We start from the raw sequence: 20195 nt of genomic DNA, 5'->3' as shown, positions 1-20195 counted from the left end.
AGACGGAATATCTAGGATCTACGGATTGGGATGTGATTGTCAGGTCGTCGGCGTATAAGTATATGTTGGTGTTGGGGGGATGTGGGATGTCGGAGTTGTAAATGGTGTATAGGTGTGGGGACAGGACGGTGCCCTGGGGGACACCGGCCTCCATGGGACGGGTGGTGGAAAGGGAATCTTGGATTTGGATGCGGAATTTTCGGTGGTGTAGGTAGGATTTTATGAGTTTGGTAAAGGATATGGGATATTGGTTGGTGAGCATTTTCATCAGTAGGCCTTCATGCCAAACCGTATCGAAGGCCTTTGCGACGTCCAGGAAGACAGCACCAGTGTACTGTCCCCTGTTGAAGGCCGCCGTGATGTGCTCGGTAAGGCGAAGGATTTGGAGTTCAGTGGAGTGATTGGGTCGGAAGGCGAACTGCTCGTCTGGAATGACTTGCAGTTCTTGGGAGTGGGTTCTTAGACGGGTTAGGATAATTTTTTCTACCACTTTGCTCATAGCCGGGAGCAGGCTAATGGGCCGGTAGTTGGATGGGATGGTGTGATCTTTGTTGGGTTTTGGGATAAGGATTATGTTTGCTGTTTTCCAGCGGGTAGGGAAGTGTCTTAGTCTGAGTGTCGCGTTTGTTATGTTTAGTAGGGCCATGAGGCCCTTGTGTGGTAGTCGTTTAAGTGTCGTGTTATGTATATTGTCGGGTCCGGGGGCTTTTCTGTTTTTAAGTCTGCGTATTGTCAGTCTTAGTTCGTCAGGTGTTGCGGGGGGGATTATGTCATTGTCTGGCTCTCTGTCGACGCGTCGGGCCGCGCGCTCAGCCACTATCTCGAATTCCTCGTCTTCGTCGGGCAGCTGAGGCAGTCTACACTGCAGTTCCAGGCTATCGGCGAAAGCCTCGGCCTTTTCCTGGTTCGTGTAAACCACCCCCACACTACCGTGGATTGGAGGAATTTTACGGCGAGCGGTCTGTCGCAGGGCCCTCTGCGTTTTCCAGAGGCTGTTGTCTTGTGGATCCAGCGACTCCAGGTGCCTAGCCCAGTTATCCTGGGCCAGTTCATCCAGAGCCGCCTTCACCCGTCTGTTAAGTACGTTTAAGTCATGTCTGTGTCGGGGGAGTCGGGTGCGGGTGGCAAGCCGTTTCGCACGTCGTCTGTCACGTATTAAGTTTTTTATGTCATCGGGGAGGGTGCCCCGGGGGTTTGTCAGTCGGGGGACAATAGTCTCCGTCGTAGTCTGAGTCAGGGCGCTTTTAATGTCAGTCTCAAGGGATAGGATTGCCGCCTCCAGTGCTAAACCAATGAGGATCTCCAATACGGAGTGTCGACACTACATATTCTCCAGGGTGGTCCAGGAACCTTTATTAATTGAAAATGCTTATTATGTTTGTTATTGCATTAATTTATATTTTGCAGTATTATTGTATTATTGGGGTGAGGGTCATAATCTTCGAGCATATACTACTGGAGGTAGCATGCCATTGCGAAAAGTGTGGCAGAGTGTGCGAGAGAGACAGTAAATTCTCAGTAAATGCTGTCTGACTAGCACGCACGCAATTGGTTGGAGCATTCATTTCCAACCAATCGCGTGGGTGCCATAGCATATACTAAAGTACGGTCTGTCTCTCTCGCACACTCATCGACACTTTTCGCAATAGCATCCTGCCTCTAGTAGTACATGCTCGAAGGTCATAATTATTCGAAGATTTAGACTATTTCGACACAACAAGGTCCGTGGTGCAAATGTCAGCTTGTTTTAAAATTATTTATATTTTTATTACTTTCCCTTTCATTTTTAATGGATTTTTACTTTCAGGTTTGTATTTTTTAGCCCTGAGTATGATAAAAACTATTTAAGGGAAGAGGAGGAGGATGAAGAAGAAGAATATACTGTTAATGTCGATAAAGTAGATATTCCTTAAAAGTAAAATTTTGAATGAGAGAGAAAGAGAATCAATATTTTGGTGGTATGGCGATTTGACAGAATTACGTATTTTTACAAGAAAATGCTTAAAAATTCTAGGTTTGTTATTATCATAGCGTAGGTACTAGCATAGTCTGCGAAACGACTAGCAGAAAGTGTTAGTTGCATACTATTCAAAATGTAGGACAGCAAAAGCTGTAATTACAATAGTCTGTTGAAGTGAAACCATTGTTTAACTAGTGATTCAATTAACATAATTTTAATTTGGAATATCAGAATACGGTGCAAGATGAGTGCGAATATGGAAAGCTTGGGGGATTATGAGTACAACAGTAAGGACCTGATAGGCCACGGGGCATTCGCTGTGGTATTTAAGGGCAGGTCGAAAAAGGTCAGTGCACCTCATTGTACCACAAAAATAAACATGCCTTAAAAAATGTTTCTTTGCAGAATCCCGAGTGTACGGTAGCTATAAAGAGCATAACAAAGAAGAATCTGTTAAAATCACCGAATTTACTTGGGAAGGAAATCAAAATTCTGAAGGTGAGTTTATAGTCGTTGAGTTACTACGTTTATTTTTACTGCCACATCCTGTTCGTGTTAAGAAATCTATTTTAACTTGACCTAAATACTCAGAAGTCCGTTTAATAACTTTATTTAACTGGAATTTCTGAAGTGGAAACTTTGTGTTTGTAAACAAATTTTTTTCTTTGTCTTTGAATCTTCCAATTTTTTTTTCACGCTTGTATTATGAAAGAAATACGAAATTTGTTTCAGGAACTCACTGCGCTTCATCATGAAAATGTTGTTGCTCTTTTAGACTGTAAAGAATCTGCAAACAATGTCTACCTTGTGATGGAGGTAAGTGTGCAACTAAAATAGTTAATATGTAATCGTTTAGTTGTCTTCTGAGGGGTCACAGATCATTTACACAGGGTGTCCCTTAATTTGACTGCCATACTTCTATAGGGTGGTTCTTGGACAAAATTAACAGGAACGGTACAAATGAACTACTGATTAGGTCTGGCTCTATCTTAAAAAGAGATAATAGCTTGATGGTGACCTTTTGATATATTTTTTAAATCTTCGTTAGTGTCAAATTTTGTCTACATTTTTTGAAAAAAATTAGGTTTGATGAAGACAATTTCGAATTTTGTTTTTTTGTCACACATTTACAAAATTTTGTATTTAGCGATTTTGAAGTCCAGAAGTTTGCTAAAATTTGCAATTTATTTTGTGAGTATAAAACTGCAACTTCCTCTCTCTTTATCTTATTAGCCTTTCCGATGCAATAAAGGAAAAAATGATATATTGAAATGTTGAAATATGACAGTTGAATTCTTACTATTTTATAAGTTCCAGTGAACCTTAAGAAAATACTATTATTTTCTTATCAGTTGCAATTTGTTCACTTGTAAGGTAAATTGGGTCAGGGAAATAAACACATTTGCCTTTAGTTACGTATTTCAACATACTTACTCTATCCAGTAGAAATAGTTCTAAAAATAGTTTGTCACACCTTGATTCGATATTTTAATAAATGTTTTCAACAAATTTTTTGTTCTGTGCCACATAAACATAAAATTAATTGTGTTAAACACATTTTATTAATAGCAAATTGCCATTTTTTCAAAAGATTATGTAAATATTTATCGTTTTAAAGGAGTTTGATGTATAAACATTTTTTGGTGGGTCTGGAGCAGACATAAAAATTTATTGCGAATAAAGTGGTTAGCTTTCTCTTCCACAAAAATTGTTTTTGTTGTTGTTTTGACAAGGACTTGATTGAATATTTTAGAAAGGATAAAAAAGTCAAACATTTACAAATTTATTATACAGCTTAATAAAGTAAAATTACAAATTAAAACAACAACTACCTACTTAAATTATTTTGTGGTGTTTTTATGTTACAAAAATCGTTAGCGAAATTAAGAACCGTGTCTTCCTCAACCACAAAACATGCAGTGATTTAAGTATGCCTCCTTAAACATTTTTAATACTTGTGGTTGAGGTTTTCAGGTACACAATTTGAATCCAAATTTTAAACGATAAAAAAGAATCCGCGGAATTTCCAGATAAAATAAATAAATAAAAAACGAAAGTTTAAGCTAAAACTATCGGGCACTTAGCGACATAGCTTAAAATACATTTATGGTAAACCTGTTGTAAAAAAAGTTTTTACCAGCTCCGTGGAGCTTTCGCAACACCCCTTATCTATTTGACGGCTATGGGTTGTGCGTTATCCTTCTCGTCTTTGTACTCCACCACCGGTTTCTCTTCGTTGTTCTTCATCAACGGCTTGAGTTCCGTGCCTTGTTCGGCGTCTTCGGTCTTCTGCACGGTGGCGTTGCCGTTTTCCGTTCTGGATGTTTCTGATTTCTTCTGTTTCCTCTTCTTGATGAAGTTGTAGGCGAACGCCGCACAACCTATCACCACCACCGCCACCAGGAGGATGATCAGGATCTTGGAGTCCTTTCTTCCCTGCTGTGTCTCGCTGGATTCTCCAGATTTGGGCAGATCTGCGCTGGCAGTTTCTTCTGAAAAAAAAATAAATATTAGGTTTTCATAAACTTAGACTGCTGAAGTATTTATTTATACACTACAATAATTTTATACATTCGAGTACCAATTTTACTGCATTGAAGATCATTTCAGTTCATTTAAATTCTAAACATTCAGAAGAATATGATGTTAAAGAGAAAGAAAGTATACCACTGTGTTTTATAAAATTTCATAACCTCTCATGAACTGGTGATCTGGCGAAGATGTTTAAGGTTTGTAGCATCAAAAAATTGTGATTTTTTTAAAACTGTTGCCATATCTGTTTGAACTTAACTAGATATTAGAATTTTTTTTCTTTGAGCTGCAGGACAACCCCATTTGAGCAGCTGCCAAACAATTTTTTTTCACTTACTTAGATTTTCCTTGGGGGACATTTTGGCTACTGCGGCGTCGCTTTCCGCCAGGTTTCCGCCTCCTGGTGTGTCGACGACGGCGTTGCCGCTCTGTTGCTCGTGCAGTTGTTCGGTGCCGCTTGCGTCTTTATTTGCCTCGGTCTCTTTTGTTTCCTCAGCTTCGCCGGGTTTCAGAACCCTCCCCTTTTTGACGACGGGCGCTACGACTTCTTCAACTGGAGTTTCCTTGGCGGTCTCCGATGGCTCGTTGGTTTCCTCTGCTTTGTTTTCTTCGTTGGCGGGCGATTGATCGCCTCCGTCTGTTTTGTCTTCTCCGTACAGGACCGGTTGTTCGGTTTTAAGCTCTTCGCCGTTGGGCGCCTCGGGAGCTGGTTCTCCGGGAACTGGCACTTCTGCAGCTGGTACTTCTGCAGCTGGTACTTCTGGAGCTGGTTCTTCAGGAGCTGGTTCTTCAGGAGCTGGTTCTTCAGGAGCTGGTTCTTCAGGAGCTGGTTCTTCAGGAGCTGGTTTCTTCTGGAGCCGGTTCTTCTGGAGCTGGTTCTTCAGGAGCTGGTTCTTCAGGAGCTGGTTCTTCTGTGGAGCCGGTACTTCTGGAGCTGGTTCTTCAGGAGCTGGTTCTTCAGGTGCTGGTTCTTCTGGAGCCGGTACTTCTGGAGCTGGTTCTTCAGGAGCTGGTTCTTCAGGTGCCGGTACTTCTGCAGCTGGTTCTTCTGGAGCCGGTACTTCTGGTGCTGGTTCTTCGGGTGCCGGTACTTCTGCAGCTGGTTCTTCAGGTGCTGGTACTTCTGGAGCTGGTTCTTCAGGAGCCGGTACTTCTGGAGCTGGTACTTCAGCAGCTAGAACCTCTGGAGCTGATTCTTCCAGAGCAGGTTCTTCTGCTGCTGGCTCTTCAGGCGCTGCTGCTTCTGGAGGGGGTACCTCTGGAGCTGGTTCCTCTGGAGCAGGTTCCTTTGGAGCAGGTTCCTCTGGAGCAGGTTCCTCTGGGGCTGGTTCCTCTGGGGCTGGTTCTTCAGGCGCTGGTGCTTCTGGAGCTGGTTCTTCAGGAGCTCGTATTTGGGCAGCTAGTAACTCTGGAGCCGACTCTTCCACAACAGGTTCCTCTGGGGCTGGTTCTTCTAGTGGAGATTCTGGATTTGGTGCTTCCGCCTCTAAGACTTCTTCGTTGGCGGGGGCAATTTCTTCGGGCTCTCCTATAATGGAATATGTTAAATGACTCCTGTAAAATTTTCAAGTGCGTTTTCTTACCTGATCCTTCTAGAGGGGGTTCTTCTGCTTGTCGCTTATGGAGGACGTGTTCGTTGGTTTGCAGCGCCTTAGGAACGATCTTTACGTTCAGGCAGTCTATTTTCTTGTCGTCTAATTGCAAGTCGTATTCGTCGCATAATTTTCTAAGCAGTTCTTCCGAAACTAGGTACGAATTGGTTTGTTCTCTTTCCTGGAACTAATAATGATAGTTTAATATAACTTTTCGGCAAAATTTAGTGTTTATTTTTGGTTATATTGTCATTTAGAAAAAAAAGTGTCCTGTGTAGGATGTAACTTTAAGTTTTGCTTGTTGTTACCTTTTTATGTAGAACAATCATTGCATTAGTTACCAAATTTTTTTTATGTCAACAGTGACGAAATGCGGAATATAAAATAACAAAAATAAATAAAAATAGTTACTAATCTGATTGATTTGAAATTTTTTTAAATAATTTCAAGTTAAAGTGTTTGGTACTATATTTAAAAGCACTGTGTTTAGTTTGTGAGTCTCAGAGGCCTCTGACATTGACATAGTTCAGATGAACTACATAATGTCAATCCACCTAATGAGATATGACAACAGGGTGCTAGGTACGCAAAAAACAAATGGCTAACGTTAATTCGGCGAAACGGGAATGGCCAAATATGTCACCGCTTCATTTTATTACATTTATTTCAGTTTTCAGTATATTGGTTTACGAGAAAGTACAGTATTAGTTTTTACTGGAATCGAATTGAACTTATTTGACTAAACTTAAAATGGTGAAATGTCTTGTAAGCGTATAACCTTAAAAATGTATTTATATCAGTTTAATGACGATGCGGCGTGTTTGTGTATCTTCATTGTTAAAATTCTGTGCGATATTATGAAAAAAAAAACATTTTTACGACGTTGTGGATTTGAGGAAACAAACTTATAGTAGGTACGCGTTTCTCAAGGTCAAAGGTAGCCTTTGTATAAATACGACTCCCATTTAGAGTTACATCCTGTATAGTAATTTAATTTTACAACATGTTGTATAAAAGTGGAGAAATGGTACATATTCATACAGTTTGGTAAAAGTTAAGCATTTTCTAATTCGTATTTACCTTATAAAACAAGTCGTCTTCTTCCATCCCAAAGATGTCCTGAAAAAAAAAAGGTTGTTAATTAAAAACGTAATAATTTTGGTCTTCTATTTATTTTTCATCACGTATTTCAATGGGTGGGTCGTAATTCGTCTCCTGAATCAATATTTGTTCGAAGGCGCCTTATTTGCAAACGGAGATAAGATTGTTGTTTATGTGTTATGTGAAATTTATCAACAAGGTCCCAAAATGACTGGTGCAAAGTTTGAAAGACTACAACAATAGCCTATTGAATTCGATTATTTGGTCGATAAGTTCCGTTTCTTTCGTCCTTTTCAGTTTGTCGTTGAATAGGGGCGGAATTTTTGTTGAGAACAAATTGAATTCCTTTTATTAGATAATAATTATTGATTGAAGTGAGTTACGTCACAGCATACGTCAGTAAAAAAATAGTTTGTTGTCGTATGGGCACTTACAAAGATAGGAAGTCCCAATAGGTCCTCATCTTGTCCACAGGTACAACTGGAAACAAAGAAAAATGTATTAGATTTAAGAAAAAAAAAAGGGTTTTACGCTATCGTCATAAAAAATATCTGGGGAATATAATTGATGTGTTTTATTGGCGACAGTATTTAATAAATAATCCCTTACGTAACGTAAGATATAAATAAATAATAATTCGAGATATTAAGGTAATTAGTAAAAACTTTTGACAATTTATGAGGATCATCGAAATCATCGCGCATGCATCACGTCCTAATTAATTGATTATGTTGTGGTTGAAGGTTTAATTAAATTTTGCACGCGTGCGGGTAAAGTTATATAAAACAGAAAAAAAAGCGTAAAAACGACATTTTTTTGAATGGAAATTTATGTACCTATCTTATCGCGAAGAATTATAATTTGCTAAATTTATGGTTTGGGATTAGCTACCTGTTTCATTGTCTAAACATTGGTATCTTTCGCACGGTAAAAATTTTTTTTACAGTGGATATACAAGCAAACTATCATTAATTTTCCACGTAGAATCACCGCAAATATTCGCATATCATTAAGGAACATCCTGTATATTTTATTTTTAATGAAACGTGAACAGAAAATTAAAAAAACGGTAAAAAAGCGGACGATATAAACTCTGTTTCGTATCTCCTTCAGTATTTTTAAGTAGTGCGACATTGATAAAAAGCAAGTTTACAAATTTTTATTAACGTGACGTAACAGCGACTCAGGTATAGAGATAATTTATTTTTAACGTGTTTAACAATAAATAATATAATCTTGTATTTGAGTTCGAATCATAATTGATAAGAGAGGCGGTTATTTTTTTACGTATTCGGGTACGATCTGGAAAGAAATAAACGCTAATAGACAGGTGTAGATAGGCGAGGAAAAAAACGCGTACCGTTTTTTGGAAATGACTCATATTCCTTGAAATATTAAATTTCCCGATATCTCTTCCCAAAATTTTAGCACCTAATATTTTTTCTGATCACCTGGTATTTCCTAACGCCGCAGAATAGCTGCGTGTTTGTTTGTATGTTCAATAAACATTTTTTTAACTGTTACTATCTGCGAAGTATTCAGTACATTGAATAAACAACGATTGCAAATTCTTCTGTTTTTTTTTTAAATTATAAATCTAATGCTTTTATCGCGTTGTTTTTTTTATAATCGTATCTATTCGGATTGCATTTTGAAAGTAATGAATTCAGTTGAATTAGATACAGGGTGACGTGAAACTAAAGAGAAATGTTAAAATGCTGAAATTTTTTTCAAGTAAATACGTTTTATCTACATAATTGTCGGCCATTATTACTTTCCATCGTTATCATTACGTGAAATATTACTAGATGGCTCCATAACCTTACTCAATACCTTCATCGAACTTTAATGATGATTTTGTTGAATTTTTTTATCATTGTAGAGATTGTAATAATTAAAAAATGATGACAATTCCCTTCAGAATGACTCCGCATTAAAAGTGGACCCAATTTAAAAGTTATGGACAAAATTTTTCATCTTAAGATACAAATTTTTTATTGAAATTTCAGTTTCCAGCATTTAGATGCGACAACGATGACGCCACAGTTTGAATCAAACTGTGACCTCATCTGTTCCCGACAATTTATTCTTTGACTCGAGTCAGTATCTCTGTTGTTTATTGAGATACGCACAAGGTTATTCTACAAGAATTTCGACATGATATCAATCCCAACTTTTAGTAAAACTGTAAAAATCAACTTAATTTTTTGTGGTACGTAAATTTTTATGCGAATAAAATGTTACTTGCGACTTACATAATTTATAAGATAAATACTATGCGTTATCTTGAGATAAACTATTTTAGAACACGTACAAGCTTTAATTTTTTTTCTTCATCATGTAAATACAGAATTTATTTGCTGAGATGTAAACGATTTTGCCGGTGATATTTGTTTCCCAATATTACATTATCTGTTTTTGTAAGGTATCAATAATCTTGATTTTGGCACAAGTACTTTTTTTTTGAAAATATAAGCCCAGGAATGATCCAACCACGTCGATTTCGGCATTATCAGTAGGAAAAATCTAATCGGACTGGCGTCGCTCTTGCGCAAGCTGCGACTGCAAAAATTCCCAGCTAGGTCACTTTTTTATTACACAGATAACCCATTCACACACCTATATATATATCACTTAATACAGCCCAATAAAGCGCTGTAAAATTCAAATCCTTCGTACACTTACCTGACGCTTAGAATAACCAAGACCGCTATCCTCGTTAAGGCCTTCATGTTTTACTGGGCGGATTTTCAAAAAAAAAACTATTTCGCGTCAACTTCGACTACCATGTGATGGTTCCCGGTTGCTGCACACACTGAATGATGTCTTGCCCGACTAAAGTATATAATAGTTGATAAGATAAGATACCTGGTTATCGTGTACCTAATTTAATTGTATGTGTGTACACCTTGGTTGAATCGAACACCCTTCTCGTGGATTTCTGTTCGGCCTTCTGGCCGATATTTCCTTTGGGCGCCAGATTTTCTTGGTTTGAAGATGATAACAATAGAAACTATGAGCAAATACTCGTTTATGTCCAAGAAAATTTAACAAATTGGCGATATGTGATATACAGGGTAGCCCATCGAAAACGTACCGCAAGGCATTACAGGGTAGTAATGAACTTTTCGGCAAAATCCAAAAACAGGTAAAGTTTGCTTCTGAGGGGGACAACTTTTGGCGCAAAAAGCATAGCAAAATCTTCAACCCCCTAAGTGGGGGTGCCATCCCCCAAATTTTTTTAAATGGGAATGGGGGTCAAGTGGGGGGTCATTAGAAAGGGCTTTTAATTCTCTATACATCGATTCTTACTTTTTGAAAATCGATCCATTATTTTAGAAAATATGCAGCTTTGAAAATACGAACAATATTTTTGACGAGAAATGCGAAAATCGATTTAATTTTACTTCAAAACTTACGGTATTAGCTTGGTAAATTCCTTCAAAAGAATTCGCTGTTTTTTTTTTTGATTTGCGAATTCTTTAGCCTGATTTTGGTGAGCAAAAAATTGTCCGCTTTTTGTTTCGTATTTAGATAGGCCACAAGAAGTTGCTAGATAACTGTCTTGTGACTTGTAGTTGAAGAGTACCAATACTGCCGAGTCTTTTAAATTGATTAATTATGGTGTACTCAATTCCAGAAAGAGTAGAAATTATTGAGCTTTTTTTCAAAAACAATGAATGCGGAAATCGGGTCGCCGAACTGTTCAACCAACGGCATCCTGAGAAACATGCGTCTGGAAAAATTGTTCGCGAATTGGTGGCCAAATTTCGCGAAACTGGCTCCGTTCATAACAAAAAGAGGCAGGTTGAAAATCCGGTACTAAATGAACCTACGGAAATAGCGGTATTGGGGCAAGTGGCAATGGATAGTACGCTGAGTACAATGCAATTGGCTACTGCGACAGGAGTGAGTCGTACAAGTGTCCAACGAATATTAAAAAAATACAAATTCCATCCTTATAAGATTCGGCTAGTGCAAGAGCTAAATGAAGACGATTTTGATCGTCGTTTGCAATTTTGCGAAATAATGACTGAACGAGCGATAAACGATAATTTCCTCTTTAATGTGTGTTTTTCGGACGAGTGTACGTTCTTCTTGAATGGTTTAGTGAATCGCCATAATTGTCGTTACTGGGCTGATACCAATCCAAGGATTTTCCATGAGACACACTCCCAACACCCCCAGAAGTTGAATGTATGGGCAGGTATTTTTGGAAATTCCATTGTAGGTCCTTTTTTCCTTCCTGGAAATTTGACAGGCGATATGTACTTGGATTTACTACAAAATGTCATCGACCCAGCTCTAACAAATATCATAGAGGACGACCCTGCTTACAATGAACACGAACTGATTTTCCAGCAAGACGGAGCTCCTCCACATTACTCGCTCAATGTGCGCAATTACCTAAATGAGACGTTTCCAGGACGCTGGATAGGACGAAGAGGTGCAATTGAGTGGCCCCCTCGGTCACCCGACTTAAATCCTTTAGATTTCTTTCTCTGGGGGCACATTAAAAGCAAAGTTTACAGCACTCCACCTGATACCTTGGAAGATCTGCGAGGACGAATCATTAATGTATGTCGCGAAGTAACACCGCAAGTGCTCCAGAATGTTCGACAACGGTTTGAAGACAACCTGTATCATTGTATGCAAGTTGGCGGACAACATTTTCAGCATTTACTTGACTAATACCGTAAGTTTTGAAGTAAAATTAAATCGATTTTCGCATTTCTCGTCAAAAATATTGTTCGTATTTTCAAAGCTGCATATTTTCTAAAATAATGAATCGATTTTCAAAAAGTAAGAATCGATGTATAGAGAATTAAAAGCCCTTTCTAATGACTCCCCACTTGACCCCATTCCCATTTGAAAAAATTTAGGGGATAGCACCCCTACTTAGGGGGTTGAAGATTTTGGTATGCTTTTTGAGCCAAAAGTTGTCCCCCTCAGAAACAAATTTGACCTGTTTTTGGATTTTGCCGAAAACTTCTTTACTACCCTGTAATGCTTTGCGGTACGTTCTCGATGGTCTACCCTGTATATGTGAAAATATTCAAAATAGGGGTAGTTAAAATACTTTTAGTCCAGTTGCTGGAGGTTTTGAGATGGCAGAAATTTTGCTAGTAGATGAGGAGAAAAAATTGTTTGGAAAACTCCAAAAAAAAACGGTTTCGTGAATAACTTGAAAAGTATTGAGAATTTCAGAAACATGCAAAGGATCAAAGTTGTAGTACATAAAATTCTGTACAAAAAAGGTACCTGTTGATATTTTTGTATAGTGCGTTATTTAAGAGATATTTAGGGATTTACATAAAATGACGATTCTTATGTATATTAGCCAGAGAAACACATGCTTCAAAGCGGCGCTGCACTAAATGTGCCACTACTCTTTCGTTTGTTGATGAAAACGCATGAAACAATGTTTATTCAAAAGGGGGAGCTTCAAACTTTCCTTCTATGTGCTATTTTACAGGCAAAATAATTCCTTCCTTAAGAAAACTACTAAAAAATTATTATATCTCTATTTCCATTCAATATTTTCAAAAGTTTGGTATACACCAGAAATAAGAGCAGGAATAAAAACACTCATGATACACATTACTGGAGAAGAATGCGCTATTAATATTACGGCAAATTGTAGCTCAGAACCTGCTCTTTATATCTATTGTACTGGTTTTCTATCTGGATTTTGACAATAAAACGGAACATGTGTTGCCCAGCTTATAAATTACCTGTTACTTGAATGGATAAAGTGAAAACGTTCTATGGAAGAAGATTTAGAATGTAATATCCTTGTTTACTTATTGTTTTTCCATGAAAAACGAGAGTGGCGACGAGATTTCGAATACAGAGCATCCTTATAGCGACGAAGATGAGTTACCATAGATAACTCTGTGGATCTAGTGTATATTTTGTGAATTACGCTACAAAAAAAACATTCCAGCTGTAAAAAATCTTCAATTTTCTACGAATCTCTTGTTTCTTTATGTTATTTCAACTTCAACCTGAATAAAAAATTAAAATTGTGGATCATAATCCAATTTTCTCAAAAATATCATACGTACTTTTTTATAGAGAATTTTATGCTGTACAATTTTGGTCCTTTGAATGTTTGAGAAATTCCTAATACTTTTCAAGTTATTCACGAAATATATTTTTCCAAAACTGTCATCAAATTTTCGTTAAATTTGAGTCTTTTTTGTCGTCTAGCTGCAAAATACTTTTATGTTCTAGAACGCCAAAGTCTTTTTCGTTCTAGAACAAAAAACAAATGTCAAAATACAAGTAACTGTTATAACAGGCCGATTACAATTTATTTTGCACTACATGTAAATTGAAAGTGTCGATATTGGAGCGAGATTTTATGCGAGATTCAGTGACATCAGTTATCGTAGCTTTTAATTCTGGGTGTTCAATGAGGCTGCTGTTGTAATTGTTTAAGTTTACTGCGCACGTTGTATTATTGGCAAGTACCGTAGGCTCTGCTGAAGATGGTAACAATTTATTTTGCCTTATAAGCTCGGCAAAAAAGTACCATTTCGCGTTCTCGATACAAAAATAACCTATTTTTTGCAGTTTTATGGCCATTTCTCGAATTTTTCGAGTCCGCTCCCGTGCAGAACAATTTTTTTCCTATTAGTAAAAAACTAGCCACATGCCATCTTTATATACAATTTTGACTAGGCGATTGGACTGTTTGTTTCGATGGCGTGTGTAAATACTGATTTACCCTCGAATATGATTCCCTGGTTCCATCACAATCACGAGTTCCACATTTTGACGGCAGGAATACCCGCCCCTTTACCTAATTTCTATATTTTCTCCATTTATTCAGAAACGTCATCACTTGAGATAAGATCCCGCATGAATTTATGATGAGTGAAAGTTTTTGATAGATTTTTTTGATAGCAATTATTATTATTAGCTGGATGAGCGTAATACCGATGACTATCGTTAGAATTCTCTGGGGTTTTCACGTCAATAATTAATTAATAATTGAATAATTGTGTGTTTTTAGTATATTTACTGAGATAAAGACGAATGACTAATACGCCACCGATAAATTGATAAGGAAGTAGAATTTAATAAAACTTAAAGTTATTCTTTTAATTTTTTTGTTTTCGTGGAAAATATAAAGGAGAAAAAATCATATTCTATCCAGATGTTTTATGATAAAAAATGCAAACTCTGTTGGAATCTGTTTGATTATTTTATTTGTACAGAAATTACACGCTTTGCTCAAAAACTAAAGATTATATTTGCGTGAAATCAGTTTATTTTCGAGTATCACATTATTTCGGAATGGAATTTCGACGATTTTATAGACACTTAAAAACGCGGTGACGAGTCTCCTTCCTAGAACTAACATCGTTTATTCATTTCATGCACCGTGTAGTGCAAACTTCCTCTTTCGTTTCTCACGAATTTTTTATTTTATCTGGATTATCCGTGTTCTGTTGGCTTTTAGTGGAGCGCTAAAAATTATACATTGGGATTAGGGTACAGAATGATGACGCTTGTGCTTATCGATCTAAGATTATTTGATTAAATATTATCGAATGTAAGCGCTACGTTGATATTTTCTTTGGGATGTGAAAAAAAATTATGTTTTGTATTTAATTCACTGTTCTTCTAATGAGGCAAAAATTCAATACGGCGCCCGTAAAAAAACTACCGCTTGGCATACGTTTTTGGAGATACGTTAAAACTGACGACAAAAATCGATTCCTCGCATCATTTTACGTCAGACTGTGCACATTTTTGTAATAAAATTTTGAAAAACAAGTGAAATACGACTAAAAAATAAATGTGTAGTATTAATTAAATTGGTTTATTTCGAATATCTTCGGAATTTTCTAAATTTAGGAACGAATTCGTAATTGGCATAAAATTCTGCAAATGTTTGCCAATTTCTGTATCTCTTAAAACAAAAAAGATGTATAGGACAATTAAAAAGTTGCAATCCTGTGTATTTTGAGTTAATTAAAAAACTGGTGCTAGAACTAGGAATGGAAATAGGTGTTTAATTTACTTATTGCATTGATAAAGTATTTATCTAATACTAGTGTGGGTGAGATATAACCTTCAAAGTATACGTCATATTTTAAATGACATGTTATCGTCACGATAGTCACCGCGCCGAAACCGTCTGGATTCAAACATTCGAAAAGATTTCAAATATAAATTAAATTGTAGTATATAATCCAATTGTCTTATTTTATTGCGGTTTTCGAAAAAATATTGTTTGCATCTCGAACGCGAAATACTTTTACGTTCTCGAATGGATATTTTGCCCCGCTAAGCTCGGCAAAGTAACTTTAGCCCAGTAAATGAAAAAAAAATCGTTTCAGATTGAAATTTGGTTTAATCGTTAGTTTAGGAAAAAATAAATAATATTTCCCAAAAAGTATCGGTTTAAAACAACAAGATCATTGTTTAAACAGTGATTATAATGTAAAAATTACCAAAAATTGAGTTTTTGCTTTTGTTTATACTTATAGGTTTTCAAAAAACGCTTCATTAGAGACCTGTCAAATTAAAATCCATTAATAATTTGTTTAAATAATTGTAAAAAACCAGCGAAATTTGAATTTGCTATAAATAGAAGAAAATAGCATAAATCGTCTCTAATAAACTGCAGTAAAAGTTGTATTTTGTTACGCTTAAGAAACCCTGAAAATTTGATAAAAAAATATGTATTTGTTTACGCGTTTTTGCATGTGTTTATTATAATGGCTTTACATTGACAATTGACAAAGTTGACAAAATTGACGAAGTTCTTCATGAATTAATTCACGAATTTATTAGTAAACAGTGTGGTTTTACATTGCTACAGACTTTATCAAGTTTTTTGACGCATGAATCAGTTCTACCAACGAATCAAAGAAGCAAATAAATTTCAAAAATGTCACCTTCCCACTCATAATTGTAGTGATACAACAGCGGTACCGTTTTGACACATATTATATAAATATTAGTGTTTGTAAGTAACAAATCAGTAAAAACAATGCAAAACTAGTACGACGCCACACAATTATTTACATATTCCAATAACATAACCTCATTACTGATCTGAGGGTGGAAATCTGTTGGGTTGGTACTTCCGAACTTCACGAAGAAATTGACGAAAATTAGAACATGCTCTAATTCGTCAAGAACTTGATGAATAAATTGATGAAGTTATTTGACAGCTGATTTGGTGCATTACACTTGTCCAATTTCTTGATGAAGCGACTTCAAGAATTAATTGATCAACAAATTGTCAATGTAAAACAGCTATTAGAAATAGCATTTTTTCAATTGCAAAAACGCGGTTGTTAGCATTATAATAAAGGGTCTTATGAGGGCTCATTTGTTTCGTCTTGACTTATATTTTCAAGTGTTTTAATTTACTTACCTGTAATTTAATGTTAAAAACTAATACTATTATATATTACATCCAAAAACTCGATTCTCATTAAAATAAACTTTGTACATAAAAAATATGTCATTTCCTGATTTTTTTTACATAAAAATATTGTTTTTTAAGAAAATTGTTTATTGGTACCATTGTCAATAATTATTTCTAGAAAAATGCAAAAAAAAAATGTGGTACAAAATTAATAGTTTATAACAAATTAATAATTAACTGTTGCAAAATGAACCGTGCAGTTATTATTTTCATGCGCTACCCCAGATTAAAAAAAAACATTAAAATTGGTCCACAATTACCCGAAATATCGCAAAATTTTCGGACAGTTAAGATTTGAAGTCTCGGAACGTTTCTGTCTTATTTCCCCCACCACATTCCAGGTGTAAAAATGTATTCGAAGACGTTTTTTTAAGGGTTAAAAATTACTGTAAATGCATTTTTCGATATCTTTAACCGTTATTATGAAGTTTAAGGGTTTACTGATTTATTCCCGAAATTTCAAGTCTTAATGTTTATAAATAAACAAGTTATGAATTAAAAAAAAACGCTATCGGCTAAAAATGGTCCTAGAACATTTTTTTTAAATTCGTGAAAAATTACCAGGATTACGAATATCAAAGCGGCTTTAAAAAATATCCGTTCTTCGCAAAGATATTAATGAAAAACCTTATAAACAAATTACACTATTTGTTTATACGCCGTTTTGAGGTTAGCCTATGAATTTACAATTTCCAATGGCATATCTTGAAAATATAAGCCAAGACGAAACAAATCAGCCCTCATCCTCATAAGGCTCTTTATTATAACGCTAACAACATCGTTTTTGCAATTGAAAAAATGCTTTTTGTTATAAACAAATGCAAAAACTCGTAAACAAATAAACATTTTTTTTACCAAATTTTCAGAGTTTGTTAAGCGTAACGGAAAACAACTTTAGCTGCAATTTAGAGACGATTTATGCTCTTGTCTTCTATTTATAGCAAATTCAAATTTCCCTGTTTTTTGCAATTATTTAAACAAATTGTTAATGGATTTTAATTTGACAGGTCTCTAATGAAGCGTTTTTTGAAAACCTATAAGTATAAACAAAAGCAAAAACTCCTATTGGGAGAACGCTTTTTAATACAGTTAAAAAAACTCAATTTTTGGTAATTTTTACATTATAATCATTGTTTAAACAATGACCTTGTTGTTTTAATTTTACCTAAACTAACGATTAAACCAAGTTTCAATCTGAAACGAATTATCTTTTGATTTACATGTATTACAAATTTCATTTACTGGGTACTTCCATTCTTGAACGCGTAAGTACGTACCATTTCGCGTTCTAGATACAAAAATACCTATTTAAATAATGATATTGTGGGAAACAACTACTCTGCGGACTGCGTGTTCGTTTAGCAATGAATTCCATCAAATTGGTTATTTGGATATATCTATTTATTGACATGTTTCGTGTGCGGGTAAGATATAACCTATAAATTATATGTCATACCTTAAATGTCATTGCTATTCAACACTTACTGGCATGTAGTACGCAGGGTAGTTATTTCCAGGGTAAATTAAAAATATCTAATAATGGATCAAGTCCATTGATGTTATTATTTTTATTTTTTCTAGTATTGCAATGGAGGGGACTTGGCAGATTATTTGTCAGGTAAACAAATTAAATTTGAAACGCAACTAGCAGATAGTTTATACATTTTTTTTATTTTAGCAAAGGGGACTCTTAGTGAGGATACAATACGCTTATTTTTGATACAACTAGGTACGTGAGATTTTTGTTCTGATAAAATTTTTGTAGTGTGTTCTTTTCTTGATTTTTTTTTGTTTCCTCATCGAATTTGATATATTGATATAGCGAGTTTACGTTTACTAAACACAATTTTCTTTCAAATGAATCAAATTGAGGTCATTATTCCCCTGCTTTAATATTAATTTGATAAAACATGATAAATAAAAAAAATAACTTCTCCGTTTACTGATTTCAGTTTATTTTATGTCCATTTTACATTTTGTATACAATTTCACTTTTGGAAATCACCGTATATTGCAAATGACACACTTTTTTTGCTGCCTTGCTTTACGATGGATGCTTATTTAATGTTTTCGTGTTCCTCAGCTGGTGCTATGAAGGCGTTGTACGCCAAGGGAATAGTCCACAGGGACCTGAAACCGCAAAACATCCTTTTGTCGCACAGCGGAGCGAAAGTGCATCCGCAGCCTTCCGAGATAAAGCTAAAGATAGGTAAGTGCTTCCTTATGTTTCCCAATTATTACTACTGTGACCGTATATTTTTTCTTGTAGCGGATTTCGGATTTGCAAGGTTCCTACAGGACGGGGTGATGGCAGCTACCTTGTGCGGAAGCCCCATGTATATGGTAAGATTGACTAGTAACACCTAAAAATTTTTAACAACATTTATTGGAGTAATAACGCTTTCACTTGTATGCTTATGACAAGCACTGACACTCCTCCACTGGAAATTGAGACAAAGTAAACTCTTTTCTCTAGGCCCCCGAAGTGATAATGTCTCTCCAGTACGATGCCAAGGCGGACCTCTGGAGCCTCGGAACTATAGTTTTCCAGTGTCTGACGGGAAAAGCCCCTTTCCAGGCGCACACGCCTCAGGCCCTGAAGATGTTCTACGAGAAAAACGCCAACCTGGCGCCAAAGTAAGTAAGAACTTGTATTTTTGTGTGCGAACGTTACAGCGATTTCTTCCAGGATTCCTTCCGGAACCAGTCCGGAGTTGAGCGAGTTGCTGATGGGACTGTTGAAGAGGAACTCCCGGGAACGGATGAATTTCGAGACGTTCTTCAACCACAAGTTCCTGCAGAGGCCGGAACCGTTGCCATCCCAGAGTCCCTTGCCGGGCGGTACGTCGTTGTTTTTCTCGTAACGTTCATGAATTTTATGGTTTCTACGTTTTAGACTTGCCGTTCATCTGCGAGTCGCCTTCTTCGTCCTCCAAAGTGCCGTTGAGGTCTTCTACGCCCGTTAAGGTGGCCAGTCCGGCCAGGTCCCAACCAGGTAACGTTTTCGTAACTTGCTTGATTTGGTTTTTGTGGTGATTTGGGGAGAATGTTTGAGGAATATTCGTTATGGCACAGAATTTGTTGTTTAATTTTTTTCAGAATAATCGAAATGATTGAAAAATGTGTGCGTGTCAGAAAAGTCCCAGTCTCATAGAAAAATATTGATTTCACAAAAGGAAGTAAATTATTTTCAATATTTTAAAAGTTTTTTTCCGCAAATACCATGTGTAGGACCTAAGTTGATAAGAAATTTTACTCAGATTTCAAAAATTGAAATAAATTTAGGTTTCTATTTAAAAAAAATGTTTGTCTTTTATGGCAGGGAGCAGAAAAGTTATAACATTTTAAAGACGTGCACTGTGCCGCAAATGGTGTCCTTTAATTATAAAATTATTATTTGAATATTGATTATCTCGCCGCTTGCCGTCTTCATCGACGCGGCATTGGATGCTATTACTTCCCACTGGTCCCCACCGCAGTGAGTCCAGAAATTCTTTGCTTGTAGGCGCGTCACACTTGCCTACAATGTGATACAGTGCCCCCTCCAACTGAGGCG

The 20195-nt window shown here is 36.3% G+C and overlaps 2 protein-coding genes across 5 annotated transcripts in view; one reads left to right on the top strand and one right to left on the bottom strand.

Moving 5' to 3' along the window:
* The first annotated feature begins 1874 nt into the window (after positions 1 to 1874).
* The window catches only part of LOC108906920 (serine/threonine-protein kinase ULK2), a 32487-nt gene continuing 14166 nt past the window's right edge, over positions 1875 to 20195 (top strand). Inside the window, exons 1-11 of one of the 4 annotated variants that reach the window (XM_018710363.2) lie at positions 1875 to 2014; positions 2192 to 2306; positions 2366 to 2458; positions 2693 to 2776; positions 18221 to 18257; positions 18318 to 18368; positions 18723 to 18848; positions 18909 to 18982; positions 19116 to 19276; positions 19329 to 19480; positions 19536 to 19634. In XM_018710363.2, coding sequence (XP_018565879.1) covers positions 1998 to 2014; positions 2192 to 2306; positions 2366 to 2458; positions 2693 to 2776; positions 18221 to 18257; positions 18318 to 18368; positions 18723 to 18848; positions 18909 to 18982; positions 19116 to 19276; positions 19329 to 19480; positions 19536 to 19634 — 1009 coding nt within the window. In that variant the 5' untranslated portion in view covers positions 1875 to 1997. Of the gene's footprint in view, positions 2307 to 2365; positions 2459 to 2692; positions 2777 to 18220; positions 18258 to 18317; positions 18369 to 18722; positions 18849 to 18908; positions 18983 to 19115; positions 19277 to 19328; positions 19481 to 19535; positions 19635 to 20195 lie in introns of all 4 variants that reach the window. The other 3 variants (XM_018710359.2, XM_018710360.2, XM_018710361.2) reach the window with 3 other exon arrangements.
* Positions 3919 to 10004, bottom strand: LOC108906922 (fibrous sheath CABYR-binding protein). The gene is made up of 6 exons (XM_018710365.1): positions 9871 to 10004; positions 7620 to 7665; positions 7165 to 7203; positions 6076 to 6271; positions 4830 to 6020; positions 3919 to 4452 (listed from the first exon to the last, which is right to left on the bottom strand). The coding sequence occupies exons 1-6, from the start codon at positions 9915 to 9917 to the stop codon at positions 4130 to 4132; spliced, it is 1842 nt and encodes a 613-aa protein (XP_018565881.1). The 5' UTR covers positions 9918 to 10004; the 3' UTR covers positions 3919 to 4129.

This window comes from Anoplophora glabripennis, unplaced genomic scaffold (assembly GCF_000390285.2).
Source record: "Anoplophora glabripennis isolate ALB-LARVAE unplaced genomic scaffold, Agla_2.0 scaffold354, whole genome shotgun sequence".
Classification (NCBI taxonomy): domain Eukaryota; kingdom Metazoa; phylum Arthropoda; class Insecta; order Coleoptera; family Cerambycidae; genus Anoplophora; species Anoplophora glabripennis.
The sequence above is the reverse complement of the archived record's forward strand: the minus strand, read 5'-3'. Positions and strand labels throughout refer to the sequence as shown.

Excerpts from the sequence above, each read along its gene's own strand:
- LOC108906922 (XM_018710365.1), bottom strand. The coding sequence starts at position 9,917 with ATGAAGGCCTTAACGAGGATAGCGGTCTTGGTTATTCTAAGCGTCAG. Across the intron at positions 7,204-7,619 it reads TATTGGGACTTCCTATCTTT|GACATCTTTGGGATGGAAGA; the intron begins GTAAGTGCCCAT and ends TTTTTTTTTCAG. Across the intron at positions 4,453-4,829 it reads GTCCCCCAAGGAAAATCTAA|AAGAAACTGCCAGCGCAGAT; the intron begins GTAAGTGAAAAA and ends TTTTTTTTTCAG.